Raw genomic sequence first — 20,252 nt, 5'->3', positions numbered from 1 at the left:
ACATATATGATCTAACTGAGAATGTTCAAAATAATCATCGTCAACCTTATTACGGATAATACCAGCATACTCCGTACTCCGTATTGACCTACAGGTACCTCCAGGACCCCAGAGCTGACCCCTCTAAACCCTTTCAAGTACTCCTGCATGGGCACAGCCAAGCAAATCCAAAGCTTATGCATCAATCTCAAGGATCCCAGTGGACCCGGGGATTTAAAGAAATGCCACTAGAGTTGCATATAGAGGAATCTGGGGATTCTTAGAAAAACCAGACCGCTTTGGGGCAAAGGTCACGGTACCGAGGGGTACTTCGCAGAGGAACGGAAACCGGACGGGAACGTGGTATTGCTAGGTTTCTGTACTTGGACCCCCCGCCACTCAAAAAGTTCCTTCCGTTTCACTCTGCCCTCTTGATCAGCTTCTCGACAATTTTGAATACCTTCATATCGGAGTAAGTGTGCGTCATATCTGGACGACTTTCCCCCCTTCATCCCATGCGGCCGGTCGCACCCCTCCTTGCGCACAACTCTGTCGCAAATTCTTATCTGTTGGCCTCCAACCCCCTTTCAAGTCGGACAGATACTACTCACCTTGTTACTTGTTGTCTTTGTATTTTGTGGCCTAAATCACTTGCATTAGACTAATCCCCACTGTTCTAGATCGACCTCCCCTCAATCTCCATCCGCGCCACCAAGCCGGGCCCCCTGCCAATCGATCGTGGGCTAGTCTAGTACCCTCGCAAATCTCGATTCCAACCGTCACCACACTCTATACTTAGTTCGCTTGCCAATTGTCCGCCATGTCCGACCAGAGCGAGTACCCTTCCGAGTCCATTGGATCCGACAACGGACTGAGACCACTCTCCAATGTGGACGATCTGTCCCTAGGAAACCCTAGTAACAACGATCTGTCTCGCATCATGAACCGTGCCGGCATTGCGTTGGCCAATGGCTTCCCCCTTGATGATGACGAGGACGAAGAGGATGTGGATGAGGATTACGTTTCGGTCGACCAGGACGACGCAAATGATTTCCCATACTGGTTCCGTCGCCCGCCCACTCACCATCGCACCAAGCTGGATGAGCTGCACCCATTTGTTCAGTTGCTGTCTGTCTCAAATGTCGAAGACTGTATCAAGGTCGAAAATGCTTTCCCGGAGCCGGAGCGTTGCTCGCGTGACAAGGTACGGCTCCCCCTGCGGATTGTTACAAAGCCACAATATCGAAACAGATCATGCCATGTACTAGATCTGATCGAATGGTTGTGCTCGGATATTAGCGCAAAAGAAAACTGGAGACTCTTACTAACCTGTTTCTTTGTTAGTTTAAATATCGTCTCACTAGATGCCCTGAGCTTAGTCTCGGTCTTTTCACTCTCCCTCTTCTTGGAGAGGGAGAGCCCAAACCCCGCCCAACGCTTGTTGGGCATATCATCGCCACTCGCACCTCAGAGCCGCTTGTGACGGATCGGTCTATGCGCCTTCCGGACAACTGGCAAAATGAGCGTTGGTCCTTTGAGGACTCCCAGGCTGTTGGCCACGAAGAAGGTGGCAGCACCATTGCCATCCACTCTCTCGCCGTTGAGCCAGAGCACCAGGGCAAGCAAGTCGGAAGCACCCTGATGAAGTCTTATATTCACCGTATCCGGGAGGCCCAGATCGCCGATCGCATTGCAATCATCGCGCATGACCACCTGATTCCCTTCTATGAGTCGTTTGGCTTTGAGTCCCGCGGTCCCAGCAAGTGCCAGTTTGGTGGCGGTGGATGGGTTGATTTGGTATGTTATTTTGACAATCCAGACAATATCAATTGATACTAACCTTGGGTAGGTTCTGGAGTTTGGTCCTGAACCGCAGGAGTAGTTATACGTGGGTTTTTATTTTGCATCTTTTACGGCGTGGACCGTGTTAGGCCACTGTTGGGTTTTCTTTTCTTTTTTTTTTTTTTCCTTTGGTTTTATCATGCCCCCTATTACGCACGTTCATGTCCGGTGGGTTCCTATGGGTTCGAGAGAAAAGCAACGGAGTTTGGGGTGGGATTATGGCCATTCAATTCAGTTCTATGGATGGGATAGGAAAAGGCTTCCCGACCCAAGGCTTGTTTTGTTTATGTAGCATAGTTACAATGCAATGTACATGAACGCAGCCTGAATTGAGTAATTAACCCAGCTATCTTCTTAAAGTCTACTTAATAAGCTGTCTAACTACTTGCCCAGGTGTTTAGCAGATCTTTGCTTTACATCACGTGATCGCCTATCGCCATCCATCCAATCCCAATCCCCGCATTTGTCTCCCGCCCGGCAGAAAAGGATTGCCAACAATTTTTTTCGCGGAGAAAAACCCACTCTATCAACACCCATTCACCTCGGGATTACTTCAAGGGTCATTACTCGTTTGACTTTTGATTGTGCCCATCATGAAGACTACGTGGAAGGATGTGAGTTTCCCATTTCTCGCCCTCCTCGTTTTGCTCCGCTAATGAGTTTCACCGCTTGATTAGATTGCGCCAGTGCCCACAAACCAGGAGTTCCTGGATATTGTCCTGAGTCGGACTCAGCGACAGTTGCCCACACAGATTCGTGCTGGTTTCAAAATCAGCCGTATCAGAGGTACGATCCCTATGAGTTTTGGTCCGACATGGAGGGAACGGCAAATTGCAGAAAAAAGTTATCGCGGTTATCGATAAAGCATTGCTGACTGAATTTTTTCCTTTCAGGATTCTACACCCGAAAGGTCAAATATACCCAGGAGACTTTCTGTGAAAAGTTCCAGGCTATCCTCGATGGATTCCCTCGTCTGCAGGATATTCATCCTTTCCGTAAGTTTCGTTTCTTCTGTGGTGATGTTCGGGCGGGGTTTAACATCCACCAGACAAGGATTTGATGAACACTCTCTACGATGCCGACCACTTCCGTATCGCTCTTGGTCAAGTCTCGACCGCCAAGCACCTGATTGAAACCGTTTCTCGCGACTACGTCCGTCTTATCAAGTATGCGCAGTCTCTGTTCCAGTGCAAGCAGCTCAAGCGCGCTGCGCTCGGTCGTATGGCCACCATCTGCCGTCGTCTTAAGGACCCTCTTGTCTACCTGGAGCAGGTCCGCCAGCACTTGGGTCGTCTGCCCTCAATCGACCCCAACACTCGTACTCTCCTAATCTGTGGATACCCCAACGTTGGAAAGTCGAGTTTCCTGCGCAACATTACCCGCGCAGATGTCGACGTTCAGCCTTATGCTTTCACCACCAAGAGTTTGTTCGTCGGTCACTTCGATTACAAGTACCTCCGCTTCCAAGCCATTGATACCCCCGGAATTCTGGACCACCCCCTTGAGGAGATGAACACCATTGAAATGCAGTCCATCACCGCAGTTGCCCATTTGCGCTCCGCTATCCTCTACTTCATGGATCTTTCCGAGCAGTGTGGTTACTCTGTCGGTGACCAGATCAAGCTCTTCCACAGCATCAAGCCTCTTTTCGCCAACAAGATTGTGTTCATTGTTATCAACAAGATCGATGTGCGCCGTCCCGAGGATCTGGAGCCTGAGTACCAGGAGCAGCTCCAGGAGATCCTCAAGGCTGAGGATGTCGAGATGCTGCAGGCTTCTTGCACCACCACCGAGGGTGTGACCGCTGTCAAGAACGCTGCCTGTGACAAGCTTCTCGCTGAGCGTGTTGCCCAGAAGCTCAAGTCTGGCTCTAACAACGCCACTCCCGGTGGCCGTCTCGGTGACGTTCTGTCCCGTATTCACGTTGCCCAGCCCATGGGTGGTGTCCGTGAAAGCTTTATCCCCGAGGCCGTCAAGGAGCTCAAGAAGTACGACAAGAACGACCCCAACCGCCGGAGACTGGAGCGCGACCTCGAGGAGGAGAACGGTGGTGCTGGTGTCTACAGCTTCGACATGCAGCGCGACTACACTCTGGCAGACAAGGAGTGGAACCACGACAAGATTCCCGAGGTGTGGAACGGCAAGAACATCTACGACTTCGTGGACCCGGACATCGAGACCAAGCTCGCTGCCCTCGAGGAAGAAGAAGAGAAGCTCGAAGCCGACGGTTACTACGAGTCGGACGAAAGCGTGGAAGATGCCGAAGACGCCGACACCCGCATGAAGGCCGATCTGATCCGCGAGAAGCGCGTGCTCCTCCGCAACGAAGCCAAAATGCGCAAGTCGCTCAAGAACCGCGCCGCCATCCCTCGCAGTGCCAAGGCCAAGAAGCTCTCCGAGATGGAGAAGGGTCTGGACTCTGCCGGCTACGATATCGATGCCGCTGGCTCCCGCGCCCGGAACCAGAGCCAGGCCCCCCGTGGCCGCACCTCCACCCGCGAGGAAACCCGTGACGATGACGCCATGGACATCGACACTCCCCACAAGGCCCTTGCCCGCGCTAAAAGCCGTGCCCGCAGCACACCTGCCACTGACCGTCGCCATGATGGTGTTACTAGCATTGGTAACCGCGACAAGGCTGAGCGTATGGCCAAGCTAGGCCAGAAGAAGATGAACCGTATGGCCCGTGCCGGTGAGGCTGATCGTCACACGACCGCCTCGCTCGCCAAGCACTTGGTATGTTCTCCCTGTAATCCTGTTTCACTTTTTGTCTCACTGCTTACCTTTTTTCACTACAGTTCTCCGGAAAGCGTGGTATGGGCAAGACGGACCGTCGTTAAGCCCAACTCTGCCGTATATGCGGAAACGAGACCCATTCTTAATCATTGTCCATTGGTTTCGATACCGGGTGCAAAATGGTGTTGGGCGTTTTACATTCTTGATTTTTTCTTCTTTCTTTTCTCCATTTGTTCCGAAGAAATGTTCATTTGACGTGCATTTTGTTTCCACGACTGTTCACGGATGATTCGTTTGTCCGGTCTGATTTTGTGGGAGTGTTTCTCCTGGTCAATAGCACAGAAAAGTTCTTGACTTGATGATCTCACATATACCAATCCAGATGAAGCTTATGGTACATTGGGGTGTCTTCGATAGTTTTGTATTCCACCTTTCCCGTCTTGTACTCTGTACCTGTAAGGTTAAACATTCTAACCCCAAGCCTTGTAATCTTGGCCAGGTGGCTAGGGTGAGACGGGTGGACCCTGGACTTGTTCACCGGTGTCTTGAACAGTTGCACAAAACGGCGTGCCCTAGATACTGTAGGTTCTTCAACCCGCGTGCGCATCACGCTGCTACAGCACAGTGCATCATCAGATCCCAGATATGTGACCTCATGTTGACAGCTGATAGCTAGTAGCTGGAAACATCCAGCATCAACAGTATGATGCTTATCTGCATCACCTGTTAAAAGCAACGCACATGTAGCACAATGTTCCCTACTGAGTGTGATCCAACTGGACATGTGCTACAGACAAGAGGCAAAGAAGGGAGCATCTTGCCTGGGTTGAAGAAAGATAGAGAAAACATGGTCAAACCCCTAGTCTGTCACCCGTCCTCCACAGGGTTTTGCTTCTGCCATGACCACCTCTCTAACTCCAACTGCAACCCCAACCGCAACCCCAACCCTACGCAACGGCTACCGATGCAGTATGACGGCATCCTTTAACTAAGGAGCATAGAGTATGGAGTAAAGCGCGATTTTTTGGCTAATGGGTGTGATCATCTATGGAGTTGTGTTTCATAGTGGATGTACATGTACAGGTATGGAGGAATTTCATAGGCTTTTCCTATTTGGGACGTTGGATGTACATCCACACGTCATTGGATATTCGACAGAGATTGGGCTAGATGGGATTGTTTTATTGTTTAATTTACTGCTGATTTTTACATGGAATTGTGTTAATTTCGGTTCCTTGTTTGGCTGCCAATTTGCCAATTTGCCAATGTGCCAATGTGCTGTACCAAGTGCCAATGTACCAATGCCAACGTACCAAGATACCAACCAAGACGCTAACCTTGGAACAGTGCTTTGTCTAGATCGTGGACAGCATTGGCTTAATTATTTTTTCCATGTTTGTTCGTATCTGAATATTATTTGACAGGAAGATACAGCACAGACAATGGAGTAAAATTATCTTGGCTGTACACCATTTTGCAAATATGCATGCACGTCTGTACTACTGCAGTACAGACTTTTGTCAACCCGACCTCTCCCGAGAGATAGTCGTGACATTGTACAACAAAATCCCAACAGCTAACATCGGCAAGAGAGCGAATGCGAGGCGATTGGACCTAATCCCTGCACACTAAACTGAAGAGAAAGCCCCACTTATAATTTTGTTGGACTGGACCTTCGAACGGTGGTCTGATTCCTACAGAGTTTTCCTAGGTGGTTCACCGCAGATCAAGGGATGTGGGTCTCTGTTTTCGGACAGGGATGCCGAGAACAACAAACATGCCAGTAAATAAATAGAAGGGGGAACGCGTCTTCAAGGAATGTAAATGTGAGAGTGTGCCTACCGTTCCCTACGTACTAAAATTAATATCCTGACATCGGTGGCCAACCGAACCCGAGCAGTCACGGCATTGACCGGTGATGCCAAGTCGGGATCCTACTCGGCTCGGGACAGAAAGTGCAGCAAAGTCGGGCATTCGGTGTGCCGATTTGGCTTAAGTGGAGTCACCGAAATCTCTGCGCGGGAATCGACCGAAGCCTCGTGGGTCTCTTCTATTGCTCACTGTTCAGTTTTCTTATCTTCGAGTTGGCATTTGCTTCAAAAAGATATAAATGGGACTCTCCCTCTGTTTCCATCTCTTTTTCTTCACTGTTATGCTATTAACTGCAATCGGATTTACCCCTTACACCACGCCAAGCTTTTCAGCCATGATCAGCGCCAAGTCGGGCTCAGCGAATCCTTGACCCACATAGTAAATTTTACTAGACATTTTATGTTATTTTAGTTATTTTTTTGTTTTCACCTTCTCTGTTGGGAACCCACCGGTTTCAGGCGCTTTGTTTCGTAATTTTCCCGATCCCTCTGCAAACTCTGCAAATTTGTGTATGTTCGTACAGTACCTGTTTATACTAGTGACGCCCACGAAGCATAGTTCATACCATCGGCACCAGAACCGAGTACAAGCCGGCCCCGGCACTCTAGACACTATGAGTGATTATTTTTGTCACGATCATTCTTACGTTTCCTCTGTGGAATATCCTTTTACCCGTCATCCCCACGGATTCTTGGCCCAGGCACGGCATTTTCATTCGTACGTTTGGCCCGAGGACCCAGAGAACTAAACTGAATCACGCAGGTTTCTAGAAGGTGGCAAGAAGGTCGGGTGATCAGATTTCTTTTTCCCTACGAATTACACAAACATAGAGTAGAGGTGCATAGCAGTGGGAAGTCATCCCTAGATCCAATTGTGATGAAAACAATGCTTCTAGAAGGGATAAAGGGATATGTCAACATGGGACGTTTTCATTTCACGTGGACAATCTCTCCACTCTCTCTCCACTGCTCCAAACACGGAGAGTACGGAGTGCAGAGACGCTAAAACTGCCCGTGGAGATGAAATTTACTTCCCCATTTCGGAAGTGGGACAGATCCGGGCACCCCATTACCCTTGGTACCCCGAGGGGTATTTAGTCGCTGTTTTCCCCTTCCCTTTCCTCTTCTCTTGTTTTCTTGTTTTTCATTACTCCTACCCATAATATCAGTGAATTCATCTTTCACTATGGGTATCTCTTCTTTTATGGACCGGGTCAAGCCCGCCAAGTCCGAGTCCCAATTCTCTTCACAGGCCGCTACTCCCTCGCGTGCCGACTCTACCTGCATTGAGAAGGACAACATCACTCTCGATGACAGCCCTGTCAAGTACCTCACATGGCGTTCCTTCATCCTGGGCCTGTGTGTCTCCATGGGTGGTTTCATTTTCGGATACTCTACCGGTAGGTCACACAACACTGTCGTGAGGAATGCAACGCTAATCGAACTCAGGTCAAATCTCGGGTTTCACTACCATGGGCGACTTCAAGCGTCGCTTCGCTGAGTACGACGCCGCCACCGGTGAATATGCCTTCAGCAACGTTCGCAACGGTCTCATTGTCGGCCTGGTACGCATATACCCTGTCTCGCGGACAATACATCCCGCTAACACATGGTCCAGCTCTCTATCGGTACTATGATTGGTGCCCTGGTTGCTGCCCCCATTGCGGACCGTATTGGCCGCAAGCTCTCCATCTCCTTCTGGGCCCTCCTCCACATTGTTGGTATCATCGTGCAGATTGCCACCAGTGACAAGTGGTACCAAATCGCCCTCGGCCGTTGGGTCGCTGGTCTGGGTGTCGGTGCGCTCTCCAGCGTCGTCCCCATGTACCAGAGTGAGTCTGCTCCTCGTCAGGTCCGTGGTGCCATGGTCAGCGCTTTCCAGCTGTTCGTTGCCTTCGGTATCTTCATCTCCTACATCGTCAACTTCGGTACCTCCAGACTCGACAACGATGCTTCCTGGCGTATCACCATGGGCATTGGCTTTGCCTGGCCTCTGATCCTCGGTGTCGGCACTCTCTTCCTCCCCGAGTCTCCCCGTTACGCCTACCGTCACGGCCGTGTCGAGGAGGCCCGCGATGTCATGTGCAAGCTTTACGGTGTTCCCACAAACCACCGCGTCGTCGCCCAGGAGATGAGCGACATGAAGCAGAAGCTTGAGGAGGAGCTCGCCAACGGCGACGCCCCCTGGCAAGAGGTCTTCACCGGTCCCCGCATGCTTTACCGTATTCTTCTCGGTATCGCCCTGCAGTCCCTGCAGCAGCTGACCGGTGCCAACTTCATCTTCTACTACGGAACCAGTATCTTCAACGGTATCGGTCTGAGCAACTCCTACGTCACCTCCATCATCCTCGGTGCCGTCAACTTCGGTATGACCCTCCCCGGTCTGTACATCGTCGAGCACTACGGTCGTCGCAAGTGTCTGATGTACGGTGGCGCCTGGATGTTCATCTGCTTCATGATCTGGGCCTCCGTCGGCCACGAGATCATCCACTCCGACCCTACCAACCACTCCGCCGGTATTGTCATGATCGTCTTCACCTGTCTGTTCATTGTCGGCTTCGCCACCACCTGGGGTCCCATCGTCTGGGCCATCTGTGGTGAGATGTACCCCTTCCGCTACCGCGCTGTCTGCATGGGAGTCGCCACCGCTGCCAACTGGACCTGGAACTTCCTCATCTCCTTCTTCACCCCCTTTATCAACAACACCATCGACTTCCGCTACGGTTACGTCTTCGCTGCCTGCTGCTTCCTCGCTGTCTTGGTTGTCTTCTTCTTCGTCAACGAGACCCAGGGCCGCACCCTCGAGGAGGTCGACACCATGTACGTCCTCCACGTTAAGCCCTGGAAGTCCTCCAGCTGGGTCGCCCCTGAGGGCATCGTCGCCGATCTCCACGGTACCGCCGATGCTCAGAAGGAGGGCGAGGCTGGCGCTGGCCAGCACCAGCACCACGATCAGACTGCCGAGATTCGGGAGGAGTAGATGTGATGCTACGATATGATGTGCAAGATGACACCGGCACGGTGCATTGCTTTGTTCTTTTAAAAATATTTCTATGTGCATACTTATGTCTCTATTATTGACCCTTAGTTGTGTCTCCACCATATCCCTAGGAGACCTTGATTCTTAATGGCATGAAGCAATTAGCTTTACAAATTTTCCATCCAAGTAATATGTAAAGATCAAACTATAAACATAAACCTAACAATATCTACTCCCCCTTCTCCTTCCCATTCTCAAACTCCAACCCAGCCCTCTGCCTAACAACCCCATAAACAGCAGCAATATCCCCACTCTCCCCCCGTTCCCCCTTAACCCCCTCCAACAAAGAATCAGTAACCTCAACATTCCTCATGCGCTGTCCAGCCCCCTCCGCAATCCCATAAGCATGCCTCAAATCCTTCCTGGCAAGATCTACCGCAAAAAGCGGCTCCTCCCGCTGATAATAATCGCCCCCAACCATCCTATCGGCATACTTCGCAAAAGGCCCCGGCGCAAACAAATCAATCCACTCCTTCAACGGCCCAACACCCAGTCCAGAGGTCTCAGCCGCGACAAGTGACTCGGCTAGTACACCGACGGTATTGAGGATAAATGTGTTCCCGATGACTTTCATCGTAGATGCCTTTCCGACATCGATATCGGATCCAGTTCCACTGGATAGGTCAATGCTCTGTTTGGCGACTACGCCGTCGAGGAAGGGTCGTGCTTTCGCAATGGACGATTGTTTACCAGCCGGTACGACAATCAAGCCGCCTACATCGGCCATATTCGGCGCGCCGAAGACGGGGCATGCGACGAAGCCCGCGCCGCGGGCGTTGTAGGCGGATTCCGTTTTGCGCGATGTGTCTGGGTGCACGGTTGAGCAGTCGATGAATGTTTTGTTGCTTAGATCGAGGGTCTTGTCTTCTAGGATTGTGGTCACGATTGAGTCGAGCGCTGCGTCGTCGCCGACGCAGGTGAAGATTAGGTCGGCTTTGTTAACGGCTTCGTTTAGGGTTGCGGCGACTGTTGCTTTGTCGCCGAGTTTCTGGGCGTGGGCTGTTGCGCGGGATTGGGTGCGGTTGTAGAGGATTAAGGGGCCGTTTTGGGGCCCTTTCTGGGCGATGTTTAGGCTCATGCCCTGGGGCTCTTTGTTAGTTTGGAGTTGGGACTAGGACTGGGGCTGGGGTTGTTCGGATGTGCCGAGGGGTATGTCGTATGTTGTTTGTGTTACGGATGGATTGGTTGACTTACCCGGCCAATGTTACCGAGGCCAATCCATGCAACGCGAGGTCCAGACATGGTGAGTAGGTAATTGAGTCAATTGGGTTGAGGTATTGTGTAGAGATAGTTGAAAAAGAAGAAGAGAAATCGGCTTTATGTCGTCAAAGTGTGGGGCAGATGTGGGGTAAAACCGATGGTTCAGTTCTTATCCGGTGGGAATACTTGTATTCAGAGAGAAATGCAGGATTGGACGTGTTTATATCCAACTACAGTAACCAGAAAGTTCAAGGGATTCAGTCATGCTCGGTGTTCCATCAACGCGAATATAGAGTGTTTCTAATCTGTGAGTCACTAAGCCCGAAGTCCGAGGTGTGGGTCACGCCATATAGACATGCATATCTACACTAAAGTCTCGACTTCTCCTTCTCCTTGCCCTTCTCCTCAATAGCAACATCCTGGAACGGCAACCCCAGATACATCCACATAAACGCAAACCTACCCCAAACCGCAGTCAGCCTCTAATCCATCATCGCCCAAGAAAAAAAAGTATACAAATACATACCGATCACTCCCAAAGAAAGGCTCCTCCTTCCCCTCAGAATTCCTCACCCAAAACCAAGGCGCCCCATAAGCACCTTTATCAAGCGCAGTCTGCGTATTAGCCGTCAAAGCCTCCTTAAACTCAGGCTTGGACGCCGAGGCGAGGATCTCCCCACCTCGGAATCGGAGTACCCATTGCTTCGGAAGACTTCTGCCAGATTCTCTGGCTTGCTGATGTCGATTCCCTTGTAGAATATCCATTCCCAGAGGGTAAGGAATGTTTTTTCGTATTTCTCACGCGGGAAGTTACGTTTGATATAGATCATGCAGCGTTGGGGCTGTTTCAGTGAGATTTTGGGTTGGATTGAGATCTAGGGGGAATATAGGAGCATACCAGGATTGAGAGGATTGGGAAGAACGCTGGTGGTTTGATCTGTGGAACCCCGAAGTATTTACATGCTCGCTCCCCGTCGAATTTGGAGTATGCTGCTTTGGCGGGGAGGGTCCAAGGGGGTTTGTTTCCTTTTGTTCTAGTTTTAGGGACTTTTCACGGTGTATATGTGGTTAATTTAGACGACATACCTGAACCAACATTGATCCCGCCTAGGAAAACCGGATGGAATCTGTTCGGGTATTAGTTCACGTCCATGTTGAAATTAGCAGTCACGGGGGTAATCCCAGTATTGAACATACTCAACCTCGATACCGTACGACTCTAAAGCCTTGCGATTCTTCCTGAGGTATAGCGTCGCATAGTATGAATATGGCGATACTATCCAGGTGGTAATGTGATTAGCGAATGAGACACAAGTCGCGATGCCAGAGGTGGGGCTGGGCTTTGCATACCGCAATCCACGTAGGCGTCAATCTTGCCCGGCATGACGCTAAGTATATTGCTTATGTGTGATGAAGTGTCTTCCAGTTAGAGTGTGTTGAAGATGAGGTGATCGGTGGTATATAGCTGGGGTAGCTGGAGGTTGAAAGGCCGAGGTGGAGATGGACCGAGGCTCCGACGATGAGTGATGAGTGATCATCAATTTCTGAGTTAGGAATATCCGAAACTTCCCAACCACATTAGTTACTACATATTATATTGGAGATAGAACTATTAAATATAGGCGGAATGCTATTTTTTTATACATTAAATATTAAGGTATATACAATACAGACAATTGAGCTCTGGTTGTGTTACGTGCTGTTCTTCCGCACATATCTAGAGCTGTCTCCGCGTTTGGCATCAACTTCGAATCCGGTATATCTGCCGATTCACCACGGGCGCATCATCTGATGTTCACTGCCGAGGGTGCTGAGATCCCCTGTTCCGTTCATCCCGCGGCGGGGGAACCAGTGCTGAGACCTGGACTTTGGTCGTGTAGAGTCGACCATGAGAATCAACTCTGCACTCGATGTGCGAGAAATATCTGGTGGTTAATATTCAATACCGTCAATCAAATGGCATGAACATCCGTGAAAGAAACATAGTGAGGTATTTCAACCCCATCTCACAATCCATTCAATCCTTGCGATGTCCACTGATAACCGATTGCTTAGTATTTACCAAATCCAAATCATACGGATTCTCCTCATACTGCGTAGCAGTAGCAACACGATGCATAGAGCGACCAGACTGACGCGAAGCCCGAGAAGCATGACGAGCAATAGTGCCGCGCGAAGGAACAGTAGACAAAGTATCATCATCACTAGAATCAACCTCATCTGGCAAAACAGCATTCGGGGCCATCTTCCCGGATTCCTCTTCCTTCTCAGTGCGCACCTCAACCTGAGCCTGATTCTTCTGGGCAAGACGCTGCATAAAGGCATCCGCCTCAGCGGCGTAGGTGCAGCGTTTCCGGATGTGCGCGCCATATTTATAGAAGATGAATGGAAAAGGCACACATGCCAGCGACAGGAAGGCCGGGATCGATGATGCCCAGTGAATTCCTAGGTTTTCATACATGTATGTAGTGAAAAGAGGGAAAGCCATGCCGAATAGGGAACGGAGGGCTGAGTTTGCTGCTAGCACCGAAGCAGCGAAGATGGTGTAGGAGTCGATGAGGTAGTTGAAGACGCTGAGGAAGACGAGGACCATTCCGAAGCCGAAGGGCGCACCTGCTGCTACCGAGGCCATCCAGTGGATACTTGGGGAGTTGGTCCAGGCGAACCAGAAGAGACCTATCGGGAGGGCTATGCCGCCGACCATGCTTGGAGGGAGGCGGAGCTCTGGGGCGAGACGGTCGGTTGTTTCGGCGCATTTTTTGGCGTAGCGGAAGTTCTCCGGGAAAGTGTAGGCTACTGCTATTATCATTCCCACGAGGATGCCTAGGAACGCGAGGCCGCCGATGCCTTCGCTCCAGCCGCGGACTTGTTGGAAGACGATTGGGTAGGCGGCGAAGAGCATGTAGAGGGTGCCGTAAATGATTGACATGTATATGGAGAAGAGGAGCACGATTGGCTCGCGGAAGAGGAGAATCCAAGGGCGGGAGAGGGCTGTTTTTAATGTTTTGCTCATAGGAACAGGACCGCGGGTGATGTCAAGGTGGCTGCGGTATACGTTCCCGGTCAAAGCTGATAATTTCTCTGCTCGGCGGCGGAGGAGGACAGGGGCATATGTCTCTGGTAGGAGAAAGATGATACATAGCCAGAGCAAGCCAGAGAACGCGGCGAGGAAGCCTTCAACCCAGCGCCAGCCCGCTCCGGTGGCTAGGAAGCCGCCTATAACTGGACCAAGGGTAGGACCGAGAAACGGTGCTGCTGCAAATAGAGAAATGGCAATTCCACGTTGCGAGGCTGGGAACATGTCTGCAATAGTGCCACCCGCATTACCGAATGGAGAAGAGCCAAACGATCCCGCTAGGAAACGTAGGATAATAAGAGTTTGGATGTTCTGAGCACCCGCCGAGCCCGCATTGAATGCAGTTAAGAACATGAATGAAATGGTGAAGATATGGCGACGGCCGAAGATCTCACTGAGAGGAGCCCAGATCAAAGGGCCTATGGCAAAACCGAGGACAAACAGCGAGACGCCCAAGATGACGACTTCCTCGGGGGATCCAAAATCCTCTATAATCTGGCTCATTCCACCCGAGAAAGCGGATGATACCAGTGAGACGGCCAGTGTGACAAAAGACACTAAAAGTGTGATGGCCCATTTCTTCATTGCATGAAAGTTCATGGGGTTTCGTGGATCATTTGGGATCCAAACCACGGCGTACGGATCATCTTCGGTTCCTGAGCCTGTGTATGGATATTGCACGATTTCCTCAGTGACGACTTTTTGGTCGAATACCATGCGCCAGAAGCTGATCTTGGAGGGATGTGTGGTCTCGCCTCCATTGGGGGCCATTTTGATAGATCTGGCCCTGGTCAGGGGCAAATGTAATGAACGTTGATAAATGAATTTGTAGTAAAAAGAGTCGGAGTTTCAGAGAAAAAAAGCAAGATCACCAATGATCAACGATCAGCCCCAAGGTATCAAAGAAACATAGCAAAAAATTGAGAAACCTGATGTCTCAAAGGAAAAGATCAACCCCACTTTGATAACAACCGAAGCCATGCCTCGGCTCGATTTGATGTCGAACAAATCAGAGTCGACCAATGATTCGGCAAATGTTTGCCGGTCTCAGAATTTTCAGTGGAGCCTCATCAAGCCCTGACTCGCGATCTAAATGTCGGCCCGTTTTCCAGAGTTTTCACGGCTTCCCGAAAGCTTGAATGGCTTGGCATGGGTTGCAATATTATATCTGGGACTACTTAGGTACATCTACAATTGGGATTGATCAATACATGTAAGTAGAGGAAAAACGACACTTCACGTTGTATCCCCATATATTCCAGCCCCAGTTATTGCAGTGGATTTGAGCGGGTCTTGATTATTCTTGACAAATGATGGTTGCCACGTCGTCACTAGTATTTCTGTCAACAATATCACTAATGTACAGTTCCGATATAACCGAAGCTGGAGATTTGTAATTGATTTATATCTTGCGCAATTCCCAAATTGCCGGGTAAGCACTATTTTTAGTTTCCGACAGTCAGTACATAACCCTGAGGTATTTCATTGTACCTCTTTGATTCTTGTCTTTACGCGATAGACATTACGGGTAAGGTCTCTCTGGTGGATTGATCTAAGATTATCGGCACGTGTAAATAGATCAGAAATTAATGCTTCTTCTTTCCGTAACTCATATAAACAGCTTACCATGTTGTCAGGGTCACGCCATGAGGAGGCAGGTCAGCGATCAGTTTTTATTGCACCGTCAAGCTACCAGGGTTCTCACATATGCACAGGATTCCCTCTGCCATTTCTTCGCTTTCCTTTTTCTTTTGAATGCTTAGGCCCTCTCGCCTTTTGTTAACTAAAACTGAGCACAGCAATAACTACATATCAGCAATGTCCGCTATGTCCTTTTAAAAAGTAGCGTTTAGTGTACCTTTACATATATTTGAAACTGACTGCTCCACGTATGTCTATTTTACGTGGGTTCAAACAAATCCCCGTACCCGAGGATGAGGGCTACTATCTGTCTACTGTGGCAAGTGAGTGGTTCATATAGAATATTTTCAACGTCATATATACTAAAGGCTCTAATTTAGCTGACATTATGGAACGGATCGCGTTCCAGAGAGCGAGAGACAGTACCATCTCGGAGGGCCAAGCTGAAGACTTGGAAAAGGGTTGCGCGGAGTGCTACAACCAAAAGATTGAGCCGGATCTCGGAAGAACTACTTTGTAGCTACAGACTCCAGTTCCAAATCATAGTAAGCCATTACCTGCACAACCTTAGTCTCCTGGATGCGAGTGACTGAATTTTGTCTTCTAGCAATGTCCTTTTCAGGGAGCGGAAAGACGGCAGGCCGTAAAGCATTTTGGCAAATAGCCGCGGTAAAGGAGTAGCTTAACATTATTCAAACTTGGGAGGATTATGTCAACCAACCCACGTTGAAGTTGCTTTTGCCTTGACCAATAGATATACATAGGAAAGTTGTGTTCTGACCACCGTCTAGGCTTTGGCAAGCAATTGAATAGACTGAGTTAAATTGAGAGACGTAGTAAGGCACATTAATTACAAGAGAATCTCGTGAAATTCCATTAGAAGCTAAAATGGTGTTAGAAACTACGAAGCCACTCGAAGCTTACCAGATCGAACCATCTAAATATCAAAAGATCGCGTCATGGTCATCTATGGGTTATCCAATGAGATAAGATACCCCGCATTTTGACCAATTTAACATCAACAGACCAGGGATAGTTTCGACTGTATCTACAAAGGAGTACCTTTCCACTAATCAGTATAGCACTTAACATCATATTTATGCCACTCATACAATAGAACCAATCATGTCAGCCCACTTCCCCGTGCCCCCGGGCACACAAACCGTTCAGGTCCGAATCATTGACACTACCGTACGAATGGACAAACTCCCAGTGGAGTTCATCATGGAACCGCCCATGGAAAGAATGCCGCACATGCCTACAATGCCGGCATGGTCATTCCTGATCGAACATCCCTCTGGTCAGAAATTACTTTTCGATCTTGGTGTTCCGAAGGACTGGAGGTCGTTTTCCCCGTTTGTGGTTGGACGTCTGGAAGCGTCAGGTTGGGAAATTAATGTTGAAGAAGAGGTTATTGATATCTTAGAAAGGAATGGTGTTGCGGCGGGTGATATTTCGGGTATTATTTGGAGGTATTATATGCCACTCCCTGCTCGTTTATGACCCGAGAACCTGTGATTAATTGCAATTGATATAGCCATTGGCATTGGGATCACCTAGGTGATCCCTCACGATTTCCACCCTCAACCGATCTAATCGTCGGACCTGGTTTCAAAGATAATTTCTTACCGGGATATCCAGCAAACCCCAATTCAGCAGTACGCGAGTCTGATTTTGCGTAAGCCCATACCCTACTTCCCAATTACGAACCCCCCAACTAACACAATAACCAGTGGAAGAAGCCTGAATGAAATAAACTTCACAAACACCCCCCAAACAGGCCAATTCCGCGCCTTCGATTTCTTCGGCGACGGTTCATTCTATCTCCTTGATACACCAGGCCATGCCATAGGCCATCTCAGTGGATTAGCACGCACAACCACCAGCCCAGACACATTCATCTTCATGGGCGGTGATCTGTGTCACCACAGCGGCGAAATAAGACCTTCCAAACATATGCATCTCCCTTATGATATCCCCGCCGCAATTCCGTCCTGTGTACTCCCGTGTCCCGGGACTGAGGCTTATGAACAGTTCTTGGTTAGTCGCGGTAGCTCTGTTGATGAGCCGTTTTTTAGACCAGCGGCTATGATTGGGGTTGAGATTGGGGAGACTATGAGGACTATTGTGAAGGCACAGGAGGCGGATGCCGATTCGAATGTTTGGTTCATTTTTGCGCATGATCCTAGTTTGATTGGCGTGGCTGATTTCTTTCCTTTGAGGGCTGATGGGTGGATGGAGAAGGGTTGGAGAAACAAGACTCTTTGGTCTTTTTTGAGGGATTTTGATGCGGCTGTTTATGCGAAGATGCAGATGTAAATCTTGTTGACCCGTTATGTCTGCCTGCATTGATATTATTTATGTATAACTTATATGTAGCTGTATCATGTAGCTACAAAACCTGCCAAGCCTCCCTGTGCAGGACAAGCCAGGACATCCGAATGCTTTTCTCCATCGTTGCCGTTATTTCCAGGAGGTAAGGCCTACTGAGGGAAGGGTTAGGCCATGTCTAGGCTAAACAAGGCGCTCACGCTGTGGACACCGAGGACTTTGGTAGAAGAGTGCATAGTGATTCGGTCACGCTGGTGGGCTTCTGCAGTCCAGGGTTAGCTATTTTTCTCTCACTACCCGTCTCAAGTTGTATGGTACTCTAGATTGTATTTCTCATAGGTGTATCTCATCTGGGTGTTGTTCTGAGAATGGTTCTAGCTCAGATGTAGGAAAACTACGGCATCATCCTTTTTATACCTGCATACCAGCACTGTCGGTTATATGTTGTCCTTCATCGGAAGAAAACATGGGGCAAAATATGTTGCACAACAAGATCGACATTATCGAGCCCTCATCAAGACTCCCCTTGCCCGAGATGCTGCAATCTAAAAATGGATCGTGGGGTTGACGTTTTGATCATAATATCAATATTTTGATGAGGTCAATGTGGCGTCCCAAGAACTATTTTCCATACGCCGGTAAATTTACCCCATCTTTTTGTCAGGCCGGCAGAGTTGTCGGGACAAATTAATGTCCCATGGGGTCTCCCTGGAGGAAGACTTACTGGGGGCCACTATAAAAGCCAGAGAAAAGAGAAAAGACCAGACAATCGCCTACTAGTAAGATTCTATGCTTTAAAGCAATTTTAACTAGTTTGCTCACTATATAGTCCGGTTTTTATTTTAGTGTCATTCATTGTAATCATGGTATTTCCAAGATGTGTTCTGTTACGCCACTTGGATGGGTGCGGCTATAGGTGCATTTCCAAGGACAACAGCATTTGGTTGGTAGTTCTGCTGCTCTTCTTTCGACTGTTCGGCAGCTAATAGCAGGCGCGTAGAACGAATATGTAATTCTGACGAATCAATATTAATTCTCTCCATAGGAAAGGTAACTCACCTTCCAAGTCCACCTCATAAGCAACATCCGAACCCTCATCCCGATCATCCTGATGCACAAGCACGGGCAAGGAAGGATTCCACTCCTTAGGCCGCACACGCATCTTCAACCCAACGGTCTCCTCCGTATCAACCCACAAAATCTCATCGGAATCAGGCGGAATCAGAACCTTCTCAGTCCCCTCCTCCCTAGCCCGTTCTATAGCTGCCTTCCATTTCCGACTCTGCCGCAACAACCAATCCCTCCACAACCGAACGACTCCATCCTCGATAGTCAAAGCACTCAACAACAACGAAGTACCCGGCAAGACTTGCACAAGATTAGCCACCACACACAGCTGCGAGAAGTCCTCAAATCCATCTAACATCACCTCCCGCGTTACAGCGCCGTCATCATCATCTCCACCCCGATTCATGTCAGCTCTGATAAACCCTGCAACCCCCGACAACAGAAGCATCCTACCTGGCGATGGTACAAGACGGGCACCATTTCTCCCTGTTGTACTGTTCTTCTCTTCTGGCGTGCACACTTCCGGTCGAAAACGGGAGTATAGTCCCGTTACCCGGCTGAGTTGGTGGGCTGTGTCGACGTTCTCGTATAGTGAGCCTTCCCCATCATGGCGCTCGCTGAGGCCGTCTGTGCCGAGATATTTGCAGAATACGTGTGGCTCTGTCAGCTTTGAGCTGGGGTGGAAGCATTCTAGGAGGAGTTTGTATTCTTTCAGCGGGGTGCTGAAGAGGAGGCGGTAATGGAGGATTCGGAGGACTAGGGCGTGGAAGCGGTGGCAGACTGATGTTAAGGGGAGTAGGGCTTTTGTTGAGAATCCTGATAGGATTTGGACAAACACCTATAGTGAACGGTTGTTAGGTTTGTTCGTTGGCTTGGTCGGGTGGGAGGTTTACCTCATTTGGAAGAGAGTCCAGGGTAACGGAGTGGTTCATTGTTGCGCGTTAACTGTGGGACAGTATAGGGCTCAAGTTAGTATACTCACGCTAGGACAGGGGGTCAATATAAGAATGTCGACAGTGGTGGTGGTGTGTTGGATTGCGTTGTTGATGGCCTGATAGAGATAGGGACATGCACTGACGTCACTACTTTGGGTTGCACAATGCAAAGCAGGACACGATGGGAATTGATCAATGTTGGTATGTGTAGATGATGATGTGTGTAGATATGTTTGTATGTTATCTATGCAGCTGTACAACCAACTAAACAAACGTCATTTCCCCGGAAAAAGTGCGGGATGCCGAACCCTTTACGGCTCACCGAGAGACGGGGATGTCATGCCAAGAATCAAGGATGTCGGCAATGTTATACACATGTACGGAGTGACTGCAAGTCTATTAAGCATGATTGTGCAGAATATACCATTACAATTGTAAACAAACTAAAGACATCTACCCCTTGCATCTACAAACAATCCCATTCGCTTAGACTCAGGGCTTCAGGGCTTGACTCCGGATACCCCGACCCCGCG

The 20,252-nt window shown here is 49.4% G+C and overlaps 8 protein-coding genes across 8 annotated transcripts; 4 read left to right on the top strand and 4 right to left on the bottom strand.

Moving 5' to 3' along the window:
* The first annotated feature begins 379 nt into the window (after positions 1-379).
* Positions 380-2,155, top strand: N7446_000258 (polyamine acetyltransferase). The gene is made up of 4 exons (XM_058509025.1): positions 380-451; positions 660-1,183; positions 1,324-1,776; positions 1,829-2,155. The coding sequence occupies exons 2-4, from the start codon at positions 800-802 to the stop codon at positions 1,859-1,861; spliced, it is 870 nt and encodes a 289-aa protein (XP_058378004.1). The 5' UTR covers positions 380-451; positions 660-799; the 3' UTR covers positions 1,862-2,155.
* A 259-nt stretch (positions 2,156-2,414) lies between these two features.
* Positions 2,415-4,661, top strand: N7446_000257 (putative GTPase NOG1; the record flags this gene model as incomplete). The annotated part of the gene is made up of 5 exons (XM_058509024.1): positions 2,415-2,435; positions 2,499-2,607; positions 2,715-2,816; positions 2,870-4,557; positions 4,620-4,661. The coding sequence occupies 5 exons, from the start codon at positions 2,415-2,417 to the stop codon at positions 4,659-4,661; spliced, it is 1,962 nt and encodes a 653-aa protein (XP_058378003.1).
* A 2,953-nt stretch (positions 4,662-7,614) lies between these two features.
* N7446_000256 (sugar porter family MFS transporter) lies at positions 7,615-9,408 on the top strand (the record flags this gene model as incomplete). The annotated part of the gene is made up of 3 exons (XM_058509023.1): positions 7,615-7,828; positions 7,878-7,993; positions 8,047-9,408. The coding sequence occupies 3 exons, from the start codon at positions 7,615-7,617 to the stop codon at positions 9,406-9,408; spliced, it is 1,692 nt and encodes a 563-aa protein (XP_058378002.1).
* A 229-nt stretch (positions 9,409-9,637) lies between these two features.
* N7446_000255 (NAD(P)-dependent oxidoreductase) lies at positions 9,638-10,710 on the bottom strand (the record flags this gene model as incomplete). Its single annotated transcript, XM_058509022.1, has 2 exons — positions 9,638-10,549; positions 10,663-10,710. 2 exons carry the CDS (start codon positions 10,708-10,710, stop codon positions 9,638-9,640), a joined length of 960 nt encoding a protein of 319 aa, XP_058378001.1.
* Positions 10,711-11,036: 326 nt separating this feature from the next.
* On the bottom strand, positions 11,037-12,052 carry N7446_000254 (putative DSBA family oxidoreductase; the record flags this gene model as incomplete). The annotated part of the gene is made up of 7 exons (XM_058509021.1): positions 11,037-11,127; positions 11,195-11,283; positions 11,349-11,510; positions 11,567-11,694; positions 11,755-11,795; positions 11,866-11,944; positions 12,019-12,052. The coding sequence occupies 7 exons, from the start codon at positions 12,050-12,052 to the stop codon at positions 11,037-11,039; spliced, it is 624 nt and encodes a 207-aa protein (XP_058378000.1).
* Positions 12,053-12,685: 633 nt separating this feature from the next.
* N7446_000253 (MFS transporter) lies at positions 12,686-14,515 on the bottom strand (the record flags this gene model as incomplete). Its single annotated transcript, XM_058509020.1, has 1 exon — positions 12,686-14,515. The coding sequence occupies one exon, from the start codon at positions 14,513-14,515 to the stop codon at positions 12,686-12,688; it is 1,830 nt and encodes a 609-aa protein (XP_058377999.1).
* Positions 14,516-16,504: 1,989 nt separating this feature from the next.
* Positions 16,505-17,704, top strand: N7446_000252 (MBL fold metallo-hydrolase; the record flags this gene model as incomplete). The annotated part of the gene is made up of 3 exons (XM_058509019.1): positions 16,505-16,857; positions 16,923-17,063; positions 17,119-17,704. Coding segments are annotated over 3 exons (1,080 nt in total), but the record flags the coding sequence as incomplete, so codon positions are not given.
* Positions 17,705-18,555: 851 nt separating this feature from the next.
* On the bottom strand, positions 18,556-19,965 carry N7446_000251 (F-box protein). The gene is made up of 3 exons (XM_058509018.1): positions 19,678-19,965; positions 18,776-19,622; positions 18,556-18,731 (listed from the first exon to the last, which is right to left on the bottom strand). Exons 1-3 carry the CDS (start codon positions 19,714-19,716, stop codon positions 18,604-18,606), a joined length of 1,014 nt encoding a protein of 337 aa, XP_058377997.1. The 5' UTR covers positions 19,717-19,965; the 3' UTR covers positions 18,556-18,603.
* Between the last annotated feature and the right edge of the window lie 287 nt (positions 19,966-20,252).

This window comes from Penicillium canescens, assembly GCF_028828765.1.
Source record: "Penicillium canescens strain IBT 15451 chromosome Unknown utg000001l_segment0_segment0, whole genome shotgun sequence".
Taxonomy (NCBI): Eukaryota; Fungi; Ascomycota; class Eurotiomycetes; order Eurotiales; family Aspergillaceae; genus Penicillium; species Penicillium canescens.
Note: the sequence above shows the minus strand (reverse complement) of the source record. Positions and strands in the feature narration are given on the sequence as shown.

What these genes read in the sequence shown, in the direction of transcription:
- N7446_000258 (XM_058509025.1), top strand. Translation starts at nt 800, where the DNA reads ATGTCCGACCAGAGCGAGTACCCTTCCGAGTCCATTGGATCCGACAAC. An exon ending in AGCGTTGCTCGCGTGACAAG is followed by an intron (nt 1,184 to 1,323) that starts GTACGGCTCCCC and finishes TTTCTTTGTTAG; the next exon opens with TTTAAATATCGTCTCACTAG. An exon ending in GCGGTGGATGGGTTGATTTG is followed by an intron (nt 1,777 to 1,828) that starts GTATGTTATTTT and finishes AACCTTGGGTAG; the next exon opens with GTTCTGGAGTTTGGTCCTGA.
- N7446_000251 (XM_058509018.1), bottom strand. Translation starts at nt 19,716, where the DNA reads ATGAACCACTCCGTTACCCTGGACTCTCTTCCAAATGAG. An exon ending in TGGACTCTCTTCCAAATGAG is followed by an intron (nt 19,623 to 19,677) that starts GTAAACCTCCCA and finishes CGTTCACTATAG; the next exon opens with GTGTTTGTCCAAATCCTATC. An exon ending in TTATGAGGTGGACTTGGAAG is followed by an intron (nt 18,732 to 18,775) that starts GTGAGTTACCTT and finishes TTGATTCGTCAG; the next exon opens with AATTACATATTCGTTCTACG.